Genomic DNA, 18686 nt, shown 5'->3' with positions numbered 1-18686 from the left:
GCTTTGACTAGATGGACCTTGGTTGACAAAGTAATGTCTCTGCTTTTGAATATGCTATCTAGGTTGGTCATAACTTTCCTTCCAAGGAGTAAGCGTCTTTTAATTTCATGGCTGCAGTCACCATCTGCAGTGATTTTGGAGCCCCCCCAAAATAAAGTCTGACACTGTTTCCACTGTTTCCCCATCTATACTACCACATCATCTTAAATGGTCACACAGTATTATAACTTGAAATGTTTTTTAAAGCCCGAGTTAAGACACAACTACTGAGCTTGTGCTGTGCACTCTAGAATCTGTGCCCTACAAGAGAAGCCCATGTATTGCAACTAGAGATGTCCTTGCACCACCACAAGAGAAGGCCCGCACCCTGCATTGAAGACCCAGCACAGCCAAATTTTTTTTTAAGTATGAGTTAAGAAATTAGAATGCCTCTTTAAAATGTGACTATCCTTTGTCCCTATACTAACTAAGAATTTCCTAACTACCTGTTATTCATGTACCTGTCATTACTAGTACATTCCTGGTAATTCGTGTAGTACATCTAGGAAGAGTACATGTTTAGCTCCCATTTTAAAATTCTTTACCATTCTAATCAAAGCCTAATGCTTTATAATCCTCTAATCTTACCTCTACAGAGGTGACCAAACATGCTTCAGTGTCATCCTGCTGTATCAGGATCAGGGCTGTGCATGTGCAGAAACACAGATGGACTTAGAGATTTATTACGCCAAACCAATTAAGTCAGGAAGACAAAGATAAAAACCACATAATATCACTTATATGTGGAATCTAAAATAGGACACAAATGAACATTTCTACAAAACAGACTCACAGAGTACAGACTTGTGGTTGCCAAGGGGGAGGGCGCTGGGGGGAAGGAAGGATTGGGAATTTGGGATTAGTCAGATGCAAACTATTATATACAAGATAGACAACCAAAAAGGTCCTATTGTATAGCACAGGGAACTATATTCAATATCATGTAATAAATCATAATGGAAAAGAATTTGAAAAAAATATATATGTAAAACTGAGTCACTTTTCTGTATAGCAGAAATTAACACAATATTGTAAATCAACTATATATAATTTAATTTAAAAAATGTTTTAAGGGTCAGGACTGTGAAAATCAGCTCTGGGTTTATTATGGATCTGCATTATCCTGTAGTCCTTTACCTTAGGGTCTTTTTAAAATATAAAATAGAGGCCCCAGCCTGCAATGCCTTTTGTATTTGTGTGTGTGTCCTTTCTATCTGCTCATTTGTTCATTTCTTTGATAAACATTATTTGAGCAACAACTGTGTTCTTATAATTTACCCTGAGGCTTGCTCTTCTCACTTCTCATTACTGACCAAAAAAGCTCTTTAAATTCTCTTCTCTTTGCTCGCCATATAACCAAACATTTAAAATGCACAAAAGAGTTAAAAACTTTTGACTGAGGGTCTAAGTTGTTAAAGTAGAAGAATGGAGGCTTGCTGGAAGGGGAAGCATTTATGGATTTCAACAGAGGCAGGCTGCAACATGACATTACTAAAGAGCTTGCTTTATTTTCTTTGCCTTTTTATCTTGAGTGTGTGCTGGAGATATGAGAAGATGGGATTGATGGATAAAGAAGATCTGTTTAAGACTTCCAGGTTAGTCCACGAGAAAACTGCTGATTAAATGTAAGAAGAACATACAGCACATTAGAAAAGTCATCTCTATTTTCTAATAAACATACTAATGATATCCTAGTGCCTTGAAACTGGATTCTCCTCTAAATGTGAAGTACCTTGAATTCATATGAACTCCTTGTTCAAACAGCACAATAGAATATAAGTCTGAAGAGCATCATAGAAAGTTCTTTAATTTCTTTCCCCCACCCAAATGGTTTTCTGTAAAAAAATTTAAAACTATCAAATTCCCTACCCTACAATTATCACCACATTTTAATTTTTCTTCCTTTTTCCCCTTTCTCTTTCTGTTTTCTTCCTATAATGGGGGTGATGAGGCAGGAGAGTAAAATACCCAAGCTCTTTAATTTAGGACTCAGGCAGGAGAGAGAAGTAATTGAAATTAAAAATATATAAAATTAACCTGAGTGAGTCCTTAAAACTCTTTAAATGTCACCATGGAGACCAGAGCATGGACTGTCTCCATGGAGACTTGAGTGAATTTTTTTGGCTCATCACTTACTGCTGCTGCTGCTGCTAAATTGTGTCAGTCCTGTCCAACTCCGTGTGACCCCATAGATGGCAGCCCACCAGGCTCCTCTGTCCCTGGGATTCTCCATGCAAGAATACTGGAGTGGGTTGCCATTTCCTTCTCCAATGCATGAAAGTGAAAAGTGAAAGTGAAGTCGCTCAGTCGAGACCGACTCTTCACGACCCCATGGAATGTAGCCCACCAGGCTCCTCTGGCCATGGGATTCTCCAGGCAAGAGTACTGGAGTGGGTTGCCATTGCCTTCTTCCATCACTTACTACCAGATGTCAATTTGGCCAAGGAAAAAGAGATAAGTATAATAAATAAATAAATAAGAACTAGCCTCACACTAGAGAATTTATTAAGGGCAAATCTAGTTGTCCTGGTTCTTAGTATTCAATTATTCCAATGAGTGGGAAGATATCCCAAGAGAAAACTTCCCCTCAACTCATAATTTCCAATGGAAACATCTGATGATATAGCTCCATAAATGCTACAGGAATGAAGAGAGAAAGATAGTTTCTAGAAAAAAGTCAGAAGCATCAAGGTATAATGCAAGTGATATGTCTCTCTATTCACCACTCCAACTGCAAGAAGACAAGGCTCCTATACAATTTCTCATCCAGTAATGGACCAGAAACACTTTTACCAGCCATTCTGGGTATTTCAGCTTATCATGTCTATTATACACAACTCTTTTTAATGTGTAGTGAAGTCAAACAGACTTGCATTACATTCTGCATAAAGAGGAACACAGGAATCACTTAAATGTTTATTAAGAGGTACCTCAGAATTTCTCCCAGTTAGATTATATTTTGCAAACCTATAGGCACAGTCCCTTAGTTGATCAACTACTCAATTGAGAGGCCACAAAATGATTCTTTTATTTTATATTTTATTTTATGCCACACCATGAAACATGCAGAATCTCAGTTCCCTGACCAGAGATTAAACCTATGACCCCTGCAGTGGAAGCATGGAGTCTTAACCACTGAACCACTATTGCTGCTGCTGCTGCTGCTGCTAAGTCACTTCAGTTGTGTCTGACTCTGGGCAACCCCATAGACGGCAGCCCATCAGGCTCCACCGTCCCTGGGATTCTCCAGGCAAGAACACTGGAGTGAGGTGCCATTGCCTTCTCTGGAGCCACTATTGACATACCCTCAAATGGTGTATTTTAGATAGTAGGTGTTCATCAATTAATCACTAACATAAGGTTAAAATCCAATAAAAGTCTTTTAAAAATTCAATAAAAGTTTTAATATATAACAAATTAAGTCAAAAGAAAGCAAACAGTGATGACCGGAATACATAAAAACAAAATGGTCAATGACATTTATTCATCTAGAAATTTATACAATTTGAACTTTATATAGTTTTTTTTTTTTAGGACAGATCTTGGTGAATGGATGTGGAAGGAAAACAAGGATGCCAGCAGCACAGCCAGCTCAGAGAAATGCAAGTGTTTCTCAGATTTGATAATTGATTCTCATTATTTGAGGCTGTTATGTTCTAAAAAGTCACAAACAATTAGAAAATACCGAATCATTGTTCTTAGGGGAAATACAGGATTAGGTTCCTATGAGCTTCAGGTCACATTTTCATCAACTAATCAATACGTGACCTGGTTTTATGTGTGTCCCTGTTTAAACACATCTTGTTTAATATATATTGTTGACTCACTAACATTGAAATTACAGCCAATAGCATTGTAACTCAAGTCCAAATGAAGTTTATGTAACACACATACTTTCTTCATGAGGCACATAACAGCCTTCTTGCACTTAGGAACACTAGACAGCACTTCAACACTATGTTTGGGGGCCACCTGAACAATGATATCACCAACAAAATGTACGAAAATGCAAAAAACATGGCACTAAGTAGACTGTGAAAAGAATACTTGTTTACAGGAAGAGGAGCTAAAACAAGAAGGCAGAGTGTCTGACATCAACTAAGACTATGTGTGTGGGATGATTCAAATTTTTTGCCTCTCAGCACATGTCCATAAATGAACATGAAAGCACTGCAAGTAATGATTGGGGTTACATATAAATTTTTGCAAGGAATTTGCAAACACAGAATCTACAAGGAATGAGATCAACTGTATTTACCAACTATAGAGAACCTCTTCTATTTCCCTCTGACACTGCTTCTTCCTATTACATTGCTCTTGTCTATTCTCTTTTGTGTACCTATGGAACCCCTATTCTTCCTTCTAAACCTTGCTCAGAAAACCATATGCACACTAACCACCCACTCCTATTATATTTGTCTCTTACACTCATCTCTATTTTGCACAAATCAAATTATACTGAATTTACTGACACTCTACTTTATTGGCCAATGAAATTCATTGAGGTCAATGATCATGTCCTAATACATGTATATACTCTTTACTGTGTTTACCTGCTAGGCTATCTGTCAAAAGATGCTTCACATATAATACCTTGTTTAATCTTATAATAATACTATCAACCCCATTTTGCAGTTGCAGAAACAGAGGCCTAGAACAGTCATGTCACTTACCATATCACAAGCTGCAGAACTGGTATTGAAACCTAAAATCCAAGCTTTTAATCATTATATTATGCTAAATAAATATTAGTTACTATGTATGATTGACTCCTTAATATGCACAGGCATGGTATTAAATGCTTTATATAAATTATTTCATTGAACCACTTTATCCATCTCTATCTCCAACACATAGCAAAGTCCATGACACAAAAATATTTGTTGGGTTGAATTTATTTCTTCCTGCTCCCAAATCTTCTTTCTAAAACCAACAACATGAGAACTCTCTACAGTTCCAGTAGTGATCAGAATGACTTTCAGTTACACCACCCTTTTCTCCCACCAAGATCCTCATTCTCTTTCTCATACATGTTTTTCTGTGTTTTGTTACTGATGTCTGTGATGACCACAAGGAAAATCTTGAAAGCAAAAGAGGTACAGAAGGGAGCAGAAGCACTGTCCACTTGAAAAATGTCTTTCTCCTTAACAATTTCTGGTAGTGACTTACATTATGACCTAAATCCTTATGGAGTAACAAAATCATGGAAGAGTTAAGTATTTTGCTTGAGGCCTGTGGGGTAACCCCTCTTATGAGGCTAAAGAGGATTTTTCTACTTCCCAGTGTAGGTCTTGATTTCAAATTAATATAACCTGTCATAGTGAGTTCAAAGTAGGCAAAGAGTTGGTTTTAGGGATAAGAAGTAAAACTAAGGGAGAGGGCTCATGGGAAAGGGAGTAGACAATAGAAAATTTGCAAGACAGAAACAACAGGAGTCACATACATTACATGAATGAAGGGATCAAGGAGAATTTAGCCCTGGGCTAGAGTCAAAATTATTTTCTTTCAAAAGTGAAAGTATAAAGAGGACAAGATATGAAATTTCATTTCAGATCTTCCTCTTACCCAGAATATTCTAAATAATCCAAAAACAATAATTCTCAACAATACAGCCAGGAAAATTGACCCAAAGGACAGAATTCTAAATGCTCTAAAAAGGCCTCATTTTTTCTCCCAATTATATGTGTCATGTTTTTGCTACTGGGCACTGTCATATTTAATAAATAGCAGAATCTCTAAGTGAATTCCAAGCCCAAAACTTAATGCAGGGAAGTAAATGTTTGCTGAGGTCAGGCAAGAAGTCAAAATTACCAGAGAAAGGGGTAGACTCATCTTAAACAGTAGCCAGTGTTCAACTCTCCAGTACATTCATAGTCGCCAGAAAAAATAAAATTCTTTGTTGCCAAGGCTTTCAGCTTTTCAAAAGAAGACACAATCCTCTATTTCCATGTGAAATCTCCTGGTTTTAAATGTCGTCAATTATTTTAAAAGAAAAAATGTAAACACAGTGCATGTCAAATAAACTATGTTTGCTGGTTTACCCAGTGGGGGACACAGGGAATTTTAGGGACCTCTTTCAAATCATTCATTGTGTTTCACTGCCCCCAAGAAATGGCAATCCTGAGGCCATCCTCTGAACAGACATCTCCTCCTGTGCCTTGGTCCCCTAACAGACTCTGCCACGATTCCCTGGCCTCTGCAGATACCCTCCACCTCCACTCTCTGTGTGGGTGATCTGTGACCTCTGGCCGACAGGGTCTGGTGGCAGCAGGTCTCCATGTGTACTAGGGAGCTGTTCTTGGAGTCCTCTTCTATCTCTCGTCTGCCCTGCCCAAACTTTCAATCCTACACTCTCCATTTCTCCTTTGAAGATCTGTTTCCTTTTGTTTTTCCTCCTGATTACTCTCTCTTGAATGATGTTTTTCTTTATCTGCTCTTTTCCTCTTTTCTTATTCTTTCCTGTTTATTTCATGCTCTTCACCCTCGTCCTCTGTCTCTTACTCTCCTTTCCTCCCCCGTCCCCCATCCCTTCCCTTCTTCTCCATCTCCCAGCACCTAAGAATCCGAAGAGAGCTCGCTCACCAGGAATACACCAATACTGGCTTCGAGTATTTCTTGTGATGGGAGCGGAGGGTTAGGGAGCCTTTGCGCTCCATTAAGTCCGTGGGTCCGAGTTCCAACCAGTATTGTCCATGGCTGCACCATTCCTGGCAGGAACTGTCAGAGCTATCCATGGCGGCCCTCCTGACTCAGACCTCGAAGGATTTCTCTCTGAACCTATCCTGTTCTCTGTGTTGACACAGTCCAAGATTCCGCGTCTCTCATCTCCTAAGCAACCTGGAGCGAGGTCAATGGAGGGGCGGGGTCAATGGAAGGGCGGGGCCAATAGAGAGGCCGATCCCTCAAACTTAACAGTCCTGGTTTCCTAGACAGTGCACGCAATTACTGATAAGGAATAAACTACACTCCCCAGAGTGCAGTGAGAGGAGTGAGCAGACTACCTACAGCTTGGGAGGGACAACTGCATCCTGGGATATGTAGTTTCACCCTCCTAACAGCCTACCCCTTAGAGTGCTCGGAGTTAAGCAGGAGCGCTGGGTCAGTTAAGGCCTAAGTGGACCTGAACCCCGGGCTGGTCTGTTCTGGCTGTCCTTGGGGAAGTTTCTCTTTACCATTAAGCATCTGTTGCCACCACACCTTCTGCTTACAAGTTACATAAATTTGACTAAAAGGGAGCTAGAGAACACCCCTCAAACCATAAAATATGTCTTTTCCATACAACTTTTCTGAGAAAGAGCCTTAGGCTTCAATAAATTCCAGAAGTTTCTTATTGTAAGAAGACCACATTACACAAGCTTAAAAACACAAGAGATATTTCACATTACAAATCGATTTTCTAGTTCGCAAAAGATTTATCATGGTATGCCTAATAGTGTTCTGGATTAGATTTCACAAATTTGAATACACACAACTACTAAGTGCTTTTCTGTGGCCTGCAGTGCCCAGTGTGGGCACCTGTGGTAGGTGTAGGCCCCTATTTTACTGACAGTCATGGTTAAACCACGTTTCTTGGAACCAAAAAAACAGCCCACTGTCACCTGCCTAGTGCTAGGAGAGCACTGATTGCTATTTTAGCCCTTTACTTCTTGAAGGAATGAAAAGAAAATTAGAAGTGTAAACAAGATCCATGCTAATCTCAATTCTGTCCAATCAAAGCATAGCACATTGCTGTTGCTCCAAAAATACTATTATCATATTACCATTTGGTTTATTTTATTTTACTTATGTTTAAAGTGTATTTGTTTTACTTATGCTTTAAGAGGTGGCAACATAATATATGTACATCCAACATGTCAGGTCTCTCTAGCCAATTTGACTGAGAGATGGAAGCTGCCCAGAGCCAAGTCTTTTTTCTTGTGCTGCAGAGATTTAAAAGCTCTTTAACACACCAACTAGCAATATACTACAAAAGCAAACAAAACAAGCATAATTCATTATTTTAGAGTTCCTTAAGCCAAACAGACAGCATTTTGAAGTCTAAGAATTTGCTTTTTTGTTACACTCTTCCCCTTTATATCAACTTGATAAACTTTATTGTCTTGTGTCTACTAAATACTTTCCCAAGTCGAGATGTATGAGATTAACTCTCTGATACCCTCAAGTTCAGACATAATCTATTCTCTTTGTATACAGCAGTACATTTCATAGAATTTTCTGTTGCTAATTCCATCCTTACAGAACAGAATAATAGTTACAGTAATAGAACAGTATTTATTGCAGAGGGGGTTTTGTGAGAATTACATAAGATGGTAACTTTATTGAAAGCAGAAGGAACGGTGCCTAACACATGCTCAGTCCTCAATTAAATTTCAATTACTAATGTTACAACTACATACTAACTTTGTTCTTATCATTTTAGAAAAAATACTCTAAACTGCTTGTTGTTTTTGTAGAGTTTCCTAAGTATACTTCACTATTTTTCAAGCTTTGTCTATAAGGTGTATTTAATAAATATCTTTTCATCATATTTTAATATGAAATTTAATAGCCTGAGTCAGAAAAATGTTGGCAGATATTTTTATATATTGTTACCAATGATAACAATGGTTTTATATTCATATGGAATCTTTTCAAGATCATTTAATAAGCTTTATTTTTTATAACTATGAAATCACTGATCTTTGACATACTTGACTTATTCCTGTTTTCCTCAATCTTCATCAAACCAATGACGTGTAGGGCTTAATGCAAGGCCTTCTATTATAGTAATCTCTTTTCAACATAATATCCTTGGAGTGAGAAAATTACAGCTCAGGTGGCTGAATCAGTACTTCTCTGTAAGATAAGTACAGGCAGACCAACTTGCGAAGTGGGAATCCCTTCATCTCAGCCTACTCCAGTGTATTTCTTTATTAGCTTTATCAGATCCATAAACAGGTTGCCAAGGAGACCTGACCAGAACAGTAAACCTAAAACAGATGTAATCCAGCCAGATGTAAATAACCACGGAGGTTAACCTCCTTACCATCTCCTTTCCTTTCTTTCTTAACAGTCTGCTCAATTCTTGGAAAAGCCCCTACTCAGCACCTTCCAAAGTCACCATCAACTTATCCTCTCCTAGTTCTTCTACCACGTGTCATGCAATTATTTGAGAGAAAAAAATTTTAATTACACAAGAACATTAGTTTGTACTATCTTCATGATGAGTCTAGTTTAAATCTATTTAAAAACTTGTACTGAAATTGTATAATACTTAAAAGTTTGAAACAAGTATTTATGTCCTAATTAAGGATTGCATAGAATTTTTTTAGTTCTCCAGAAATGAGGACCTCCCATCACCCACCATATACATATCTAGGGGCTCTCTTTCAAATATTTTGTATAAAAAATTTAGGATCAAAATGAATGAGAGGTGTCTGGTCCTCCCTGCTCCCGCTGTCCCCGCTACGTATCTCCTGTTCTCTCTCCCTTCTCTCCTTCGTTTCCTTTTGCCCACTTTTTCTCCCCTTATCCCTTCCTCTTCCATCACCACTCTTTATTTTCTTTCCTTCTTCCCTATTCTTTCTCTCTTCCCACCTTTCCTCTTCCTGTTTCCTCTTCTTCTTCTTCTTCCTCCTGAGAAGTAGTATGGATTTTAGAGTCAAAAACTACTGCTGAGCCCTCAAGACATTTTGGTACAATTCAGTTACATGAAAAATATAAAAGGAAAATAGTATGACCTAGAAATCTGGGCCAAAATTTATTTGAATAAGTTCATATTTAAAGGAGTAATGCTAACGAAAGCTTCAATCTTCTTGCCTTTCCTTTAGCTATTCATAACTACCAACAGTCTTTTTAGAGGAATTTAACCTTGAATATGATTCTTCAGTGCTTCTAATTTGGATTGCAAACATATCAGGCATTGACCTGCTCTCAAGCCATTATTAACTAGTATTGATTAAGTCCTATCATGCAGCAGACATTATTTCTGGAACTCCTACTGTCAACATGGGGATTAATTTATTAAATATTCAATGTATAGTATTCTATAATTCAGCATTTCCCTTATTTTGATATATAATCCAGCCAATAAGTGAAATTCTTCAGTAGAGTTGCTCATAGATATCATGTTAAAACTTTAATGACCTGGGTTAGTAATGACATACTCTAACATAAATGTAGATTAGGGATTTCTTTAATATTCTACAAGTTGGATATCCTTAATTATTCAAAGACTGAATACCCATTTTCACAAATGATCTAAACCCTTAGTTTCTTCCATGTTTCTTCTGTGCCTCTTTGGTGTTTTGGCACCTTCACTGTTTATTAGCAGCAAGAATGAGATAATTTAGCTACCAGTTACTAGTTCTTATGTAAAAGTGGCACTGGAAATTAAGTTCAATATCTTTGTGACTTTCTTTGTTCCCTGTGGTCTTTAATCTAGATGAAGGAACATTTTCTCCCAGGGAAGAAGCTCAGAGGAAAGAAATTGGATTTGGGCTCCTTTCTGCTCCTGGTGGGAGAAGGCAATGGCAACCCACTCCAGTACTCTTGCCTGGAAAATCCTATGGACGGAGGGACGTGGTAGGCTGCAGTCCATGGGGTTGCTAGGAGTCGGACATGACTGAGCAACTTCACTTTCACTTTTAACTTGCATGCATTGGAGAAGGAAATGGCAACCCACTCCAGTGTTCTTGCCTGGAGAATCCCAGGGACGGACAGCCTGGTGGGCTGCCGTCTATGGGGTCGCACAGAGTTGGATACGACTGAAGCGACTTAGCAGCAGCAGCAGCTGCTCCTGGTGGTGGTAAACATTTTCCTATGTTCCTCATAAGTCCCACCCCCAGCTGCAGGATGAGCAGCCTGATAAGAAACTTGCAAAAGGGCTTCTCCCAGAGGGTCAAGTGTATGCACAAAGTTTCTAGTTGTTGAGTGAGCGAAGCACATAGCTGAGGATTCTGAGTCACCAGTCTGGGGAAAAGAAGGGGAGCTTAGGGCAGAAACTGGAAAACTTTCTGAACTTGTAGGGTCTTTCCCGGGGTTGCATGATTTTGAGTTTCCAGTGTTCAGTTGGCTTATGTCACTGTTTCCTCTGTTAATTAGGCTTATGACGCTGTTTCCTCTGTTAATTAAATCTCTTTCTATACCATGATGTATAGATTGCTTTAAGTAGGGAGGCTCAGGATATTTCAGAAGGATCATTTTCTAAACAGTCAAAAGTGAAAGTGTTCCTTGCTCAGTCCTATCTGACTCTTTGCCAGGAGGGGGCTAAAATCAAGTAAGATAACATTAAAAGATAATAATAAAGAAAATAAGGACTTAAGAGTAAGGATCTTTAAGACAGAGGGCTTGTTTACTTTTTTGCCACTATTCTATGACTAATTAGTATACTTCTTGAAATTTGGCCCATGGCTCAAGTTGGGAAAAAGAGTTGAAATGTTTCTTTTCACAGGAAGCTGGAAGTACTATTCAACAAATAGTGTCTGCCAGAAAAGGAGTGTTTTGGGGGTAAGCCCACCATGGAATTCTAGAGGAATTGGAGGTAAGGTCAGCTGTTTACTATTCCTTCACCTTAATAACTCCTCTCTTCCTCCTGGGTTCACTATGCAGCTCCTTTCCTTGTTAGGATTGAGGGTTGGAGGAGAGTTAAGGGGGAGGGGGTGGGAAGTAGCATCTTATCTGACTGCTCACCTCATAATTTCTGTCAAAGCCCTCTGGGTGGTTGATGCCTAAATGTTGGTCATAGGGAATTTTTGTAGGTTCCTCAAAGGCCCCCTTAGACTGCATTATTGCTAAGAGCAGATCATGTATCCTGATTATTTAGGTCATCTTACCCTTGCCCTCATACGTCTTGGGCAGAGTCCTTTGAAATCAGCCCATCCTCAGTTAATCTTTCCAGTGTTCATTCTTGTCCATGGAAAACAGCATGTTTGGTGCCCTCTAAATCCTGGAAGCACAAGCTGCTTCACAGGCTCTGCTACCATATAAAGCTCCAGAATGCCTCTAACCTGCAGATATTTCTAGGCTAGAAACTGAGCACTACTCACCAGGTCCTCCAAATCCCTGGGTGACATGTGAAGCTCTCTGAGAGAATTCTAAACCCTTCTCACTTGATAAAGGTGTTCTGCACTCAGTTCCTCTGTGGGAGTTGGGGAGCAGGGGAGAGCCCAGATCAACAAGCAATTCTCAGGATACCAGCTGGGCATTCTATAATTCAGCTCAATTCTGACACTATCTACCCAGAGATAGCATTGGATATCACGGTTAAGTGTTCAGCCGTACAAGACTGCCCCCCCACTCACCAGTCACAAGTCCAGGTTATTACCTGTTCTTCTGACCAAACTGGCTATAAATCAGAGATTATATGCTCTCCTTGAGTTCAGTTAGATTGCTAGAATAGCTCACAGAACTCAGAAAACATTTTACTTACTAGAACATCAGTTTATTATAAAAGAATATAGCCTAGGAAGAGGCCAGTGGAAGAGAGGCAGAAGGCAAGGTACAGGAAAGGGCACTGGAGCTTTCATGCTCTCACCATGCGCGCTACTCTTCCCGAATCTCCAATGTTCGCCAATCCAGGAGCTCTCTGCACCCTGTTTTTTGGATTTGGGGGGAGGCTTCATTACATTGGTATGACTAACTAAATCACTGGTCATTGGTGACTGATTCAATTTCCTAGCCCGCTCCCTTCCCTGAAGGTTGAGGGTGGGACTAAGTTCCTACTCTTACTTTGCTGGTTCCCGTGGCAACCTGCACTTCAGGTGAGGGCCAGAAGTCACCTTATTTACATAACAGGAGACACCTTTGTTGTTCTCCTTGCTTAGGAAATTCCAAGGATTTAGAAGGCAATAGCACCCCATTCCAGTACTCTTGCCTGGAAAATCCCATGGATGGACGAGCCTGGTAGGTTGCAGTCCATGGGGTCGCGAAGAATCGGACATGACTGAGCGACTTCACTTTCACTTTTCACGTTCATGCATTGGAGAAGGAAATGGCAACCCACTCCAGTGTTCTTGCCTGGAGAATCCCAGGGATGGGGGAGCCTGATGGGCTGCCGTCTATGGGGTCACACAGAGTCACGACTGAAGTGACTTAGCAGCAAAAGCTCATGATGGTGGGATCACTCACCTAGAGCCAGACTTCCTGGAATGTGAAGTCAAGTGGGCTTTAGAAAGCATCACTACGAACAAAGCTAGTGGAGGTGATGGAATTCCAGTTGAGCCATTCCAAATCCTGAAAGATGATGCCGGGAAAGTGCTGCACTCAATATGCCAGCAAATTTGGAAAACTCAGCAGTGGCCACAGGACTGGAAAAGGTCAGTTTTCATTCCAAGCCCAAAGAAAGGCAATGCCAAAGAATGCTCAAACTACCGCACAATTGCACTCATCTCACATGCTAGTAAAGTAATGCTCAAAATTCGCCAAGCCAGGCTTCAGCAATACGTGAACCGCGAACTTCCAGATGTTCAAGCCGGTTTTAGAAAAGGCAGAGGAACCAGAGATCAAATTGCCAATATTCCCTGGATCATGGAAAAAGCAAGAGAGTTCCAGAAAAACATCTATTTCTGCTTTATTGACTATGCCAAAGCCTTTGACTGTGTGGATCACAATAAACTGTGGAAAATTCTGAAAGAGATGGGAATACCAGACCACCTGACTGCCTCTTGAGAAACCTGTATGCAGGTCAGGAAGCAACATTTAGAACTGGACATGGAACAACAAACTGGTTCCAAATAGGAAAAGGAATATGTCAAGGCTGTATATTGCCACCCTGCTTATTTAACTTCTATGCACAGTACATCATGAGAAACGCTGAGCTGGATGAAGCACAAGCTGGAATCAAGATTACAGGGAGAAATATCAATAACCTCAGCTATGCAGATGACACCACCCTTATGGCAGAAAGTGAAGAGGAACTAAAAAGCCTCTTGATGAAAGTGAAAGAGGAGAGTGAAAAAGTTGGCTTAAAGCTCAACATTCAGAAAATGAAGATCATGGCATCCGGTCCCACCACTTCATGGGACATAGATGGGGAAACAGTGGAAACAGTGTCAGACTTTATTTTGGGGGGCTCCAAAATCACTGCAGATGGTGACTGCAGCCATGAAATTAAAAGACGCTTACTCCTTGGAAGGAAAGTTATGACCAACCTAGATAGCATATTCAAAAGCAGAGACATTACTTTGCCAACAAAGGTTCGTCTAGTCAAGGCTATGGTTTTTCCAGTGGTCATGTCTGGATGTGAGAGTTGGACTGTGAAGAAATCTGAGTGCCGAAGAATTGATGCTTTTGAACTGGTGGTGTTGGAGAAGACTCTTCAGAGTCCCTTGGACTGCAAGGAGATCCAACCAGTCCATCCTAAAGGAGATCAGTCCTGGTTGTTCTCTGGAAGGACTGATGCTAAAGCTGAAACTCCAATACTTTGGCCACCTCATGGGAAGAGTTGACTCATTGGAAAAGACTCTGATGCTGGGAGGGATTGGGGGCAGGAGGAGAAGGGGACGACAGAGGATGAGATGGCTGGATGGCATCACCAACTCTATGGACATGAGTTGGGGTGAACTTCCGGAGTTGGTGATAGACAGGGAGGCCTGGCGTGCTGTGATTCATGGGGTCGCAAAGAGTTGGACACAACTGAGCGACTGAACTGAACTCTGCACCAGGAACCAAGGACAAAGACCAAATATATATTTCTTACTATAAATCACAATATCATATTTGACTTGAATGGAAAGGGGAGAAGAGAAAACTATAGCATTATGCCAACTCTCTCCAAAAAAATCCTCATTGCTGCTCTTCATCCCCTCCATCAGTCTGACCTTCATATGTGTGTGTGTGTGTGTGTGTGTGTGTGTGTGTGTGTGTATGTGGATAGATAGATGACACATATTATTGTATCAACTTTTCTTTGAAAGTCTGTCACCTCTGCCCACAGCCCACCCTACATTCTCTGGCCAGAACTGATCAATCCCTCTTCTCTGTATTGAAGTATCTTGAACACCTTTTATGATGGTGCCTATCACACTGTAGATATGTTAAATTTTTATATGTTTATCTTCCCCACTAGAGTGACTTGAGGACACCATCATTTTGGCATCCCTAATGTGTGGCTTGAAACTCAACATTCAAAAAATTAAGATCATTGCATCCAGTCCCAACACTTCACAGCAAATAGATGGGGAAACAATGGAAACAGTGACAGACTTTTATTTTCTTGAACTGAACTGAATGTGTGGCATAATGCCTGGAACCTGCATGGTAGTAGAGAAAAAACAAAGTCAGAATTCACTGGGTACTTTCTAGTTGTCATGTACTATACCAAGCATGTCAACATATATTATCTCATTTAATCATCATAGCAGCTTTATGAAGTTGCATCTATTTTATATGTACTACAAAGATGAAAAATAGGGCTTAGTTAATTTAATGACTCCCCAAATCATGAAGCTACATAGTGAAGACAAGATTTGAATGCAGTCAGTTGGACTTCCAATCCAGTCTTTACTCAATATTGTCTCCTAGGACAGAAAATTATTACAGTTAAAGTTGTGGCTTCTTTTCTTTTTTAATTTATTTTTTATTGAAGGATAATTGCCTTACAGAATTTTGCTGTTTTCTGTCAAACCTCAACATAAATCAGCCATAGGTATACATATATCCTCTCCTTTTTGAAACTCCCTCCCATCTCCCTCCCCATCCCACCCCTCTAGGTTGATACAGAGCCCTGTATGAGTTTCCTGAGCCAGACAGCAAATTCCCATTGGCTATCTATTTTAAATACAGTAATTTTAGTTTCCATGTTACTCTTTCCATACATATCACCCTCTCCTCCCCTCTCTCCATGTCCTTAGTTTGTTCTCTTGTCTGTTTCTCCACTGTTGCCCTGTAAATAAATTCTTCAGTACCAATTTTCTAGATTCTGTATATATGTACTAGAATACACTATTTATCTTTCTTTCTGACTCACTTCCTTCTGTATAATAGGTTATAGGTTCATCCACCTCATTAGAACTGACTCAATGCACTCCTTTTTATGGCTGAGTAATATTCCATTGTGTACCACAACTTCTTTATCCATTCATCTGTTGATGGACATCTAGGTTGTTTCCATGTTCTAGCTGTTGTAAATAGTGCTGAATTGAACAATGGGATACATAGGTTTCTTTCAATTTTGGTTTCCTCAAGGTATATGCCTAGGAATGGGATTGCTGAGTCATATGGTGGTTTTATTCCTAGTTTTTTAGGGAATATTCATACAGTCTTCCATAGTGGCTGTATCAATTTACATTCCCACCAACAGTGCAAGGGCATTCCCTTTTCTCCACACACTCTCCAGAATTTATTGTTTGTAGCCTTTTTGATGATGGCCATTCTGACCAGTGTGAGGTGACATCTCACTGTGGTTTTAATTTGCATTTCTCTAGTAATGAGTGATGTTGAGCATCTTTTCATGTGTTTATTAGCCATCTGTATGTCTTCTTTGGAGAAATGTCTGTTTGGTTCTTTTTCTCACTTTTTGATTGGGTTGTTTATCTGGTATTGAGTTGTATGAGCTGCTTGTGTATTTTGGAAATTAATCCTTTGTCAATTGTTTCATTTGCTATTATTTCCTCCCATTCAGAGCATTGTCTTTTCACCTTGATTATAGTTTCCTTTGTTGTGCAAAAGCATTTAAGTTTAATCAGGTCCCACTTTTTTACTTTTGTTTTTATTTCCATTACTGTAGAAGGTAGGTCATAGAAGATCTTGCTTTGATTTATGTCATTGAGTGTTCTGCCTATGCTTTCCTCTAAGAGTTTTATAGTTTCTGGTCTTACATTTAGGTCTTTAATCCATTTTGAGTTTATCTTTGTGTATGGTGTTAGTAAGTGTTCTAATTTCATTCTTTTACATGTAGCTGTCCAGTTTTCCCAGCACCATTTATTGAAGAGGCTGTCTTTGCCCATTGTATATTTGTGCCTCCTTTGTCAAAAATAAGGTACCCATAGGTGCATGGGTTTATTTCTGGGCTTTCTATCTTATTCCACTGGTCTATATTTCTGTTTTTGTGCCAGTACCATACTGTCTTGATGACTGTAGCTTTGTAGTATAATCTGAAGTCAGGAAGGTTGATTCCTCCAGCTCCATTCTTCTTTCTTAAGACTGCTTTGGCTATTTGGGGTCTTCTGTGTTTTCATATGAATTGTGAAATTTTTTGTTCTAGTTCTGTGAAAAATGCCAATGACAATTTGATAGGACTCACATTAAGTCTGTAGATTGTGTTTTGTAGTATAGTCATTTTCACAATATTGATTCTTCCTACCTGGGAACATGGACTGTCTCTCCATCTGTTTATGTCATCTTTGATTTCTTTCATTAGTGTCTTATAATTTTCTGTGCACAGTTCTTTTGTATCCTTAGGTAAGTTTATTCCTAGATATGTAATTCTTTCTGTTGCAATGGTGAATGGGATTGATTCCTTAATTTCTCTGTATGATTTCTCATTGTTAGTATATAGAAATGCAAATGATTTCTGTGTGTTGAGTTTGTATCCTGCAACTTTGCTAATTCACTGGTTAGCTCTAGTAATTTTCTGATACTATCTTTAAGGTTTTCTATGAACAGTATCACGTAATCTGCAAACAGTGAGAGCTTTAATTCTTTTCTGATCTGGATTCCTTTAATTTCTTTTTCTTCTCTGATTGCTGTAGCTAGCACTTCCAGAACTATGTTGAGTAATAGTGGCAAAAGTGGACTCCCTTGTCTTATTACTGATCTTAGGGGGAATGCTTTCAGTTTTTCACCACTGAGAATAATGTTTGCTGTAGGCTTATCATATATGGCCCTTACTATGTTGAAGAAGGTTCCTTCTATGCCCTTTTTTTGAAGCGTTTTAATCATAAATGTGTGTTGAAAGTTGTCAAAGGCTTTTTCTGCATCTATTGAGATGATCATATGGTTTTTATTCTTTCAATTTGTTAATATAGTGTATCACATTGATTGATTTGCATATATTGAAGAATCTTTGCATCCCTGGAATAAATCCAACTTGATCATGGTGTATGAGCTTTTTGATGTGTTACAGAAATCTGTTTGCTAAAATTTTGTTGAGGATTTTTGCATCTATGTTCATCAGTGATATTGGCCTGTAGTTTTCTTTTTCGTGTTGTCTTTGTCTGGTTTTGGTATTAGGGTGATGGTGGCCTCATAGAATGAGTTTGGAAGTGTTCTTCCTCTACAATTTTTTTGAAAGAATTTCAAGAAGGATAGGCATTAGCTCTTCTCTAAATGTTTGATAGAATTCTCCTGTGAAGCCATCTGGTCCTGAGCTTTGGTTTTTTGGGATATTTTTGATCACAGCTTCAATTTCAGTGCTTGTAATTGGATGTTCATAATGTCTATTTCTTCCTGGTTCAGTCTTGGAAGATTGAACTTTTCTAAGAATCTGTCCACTTCTTCCAGGTTATCCATTTTACTGCCATATAGTTGTTCATAATAGTCTCTTATAATCCTTTGTATTTCTGCACTGTCTGTTGTAAACTCTCCTTTTTCATTTCTAATTTTGTTGATTTGATTCTTCTCTCTTTTTTTCTTGATGAGTCTGGCTAAAGGTTTGTCAATTTTGTTTATCTTCTCAAAGAACCAGCTTTGGTTTTATTAATCTTTACTACTGTTTCTTTCATTTATTT

The 18686-nt window shown here is 39.1% G+C and overlaps 1 protein-coding gene across 2 annotated transcripts in view; it reads right to left on the bottom strand.

Annotated features, from left to right (window-relative positions):
* The window catches only part of CFAP95 (cilia and flagella associated protein 95), a 104271-nt gene extending 97436 nt beyond the window's left edge, over positions 1–6835 (bottom strand). For both annotated transcript variants that reach the window (XM_086415478.1, XM_086415479.1), the window contains exon 1: positions 6622–6835. In XM_086415478.1, coding sequence (XP_086271604.1) covers positions 6622–6773 — 152 coding nt within the window. In that variant the 5' untranslated portion in view covers positions 6774–6835. The remainder of the gene's footprint in view (positions 1–6621) is intronic.
* Between the last annotated feature and the right edge of the window lie 11851 nt (positions 6836–18686).

This window comes from Bos grunniens, chromosome 8, assembly GCF_055505025.1.
Source record: "Bos grunniens cultivar Pamir isolate PY7600 chromosome 8, Bosgru_T2T1.0, whole genome shotgun sequence".
Lineage (NCBI taxonomy): Eukaryota > Metazoa > Chordata > Mammalia > Artiodactyla > Bovidae > Bos > Bos grunniens.
The sequence above is the reverse complement of the archived record's forward strand: the minus strand, read 5'-3'. Positions and strand labels throughout refer to the sequence as shown.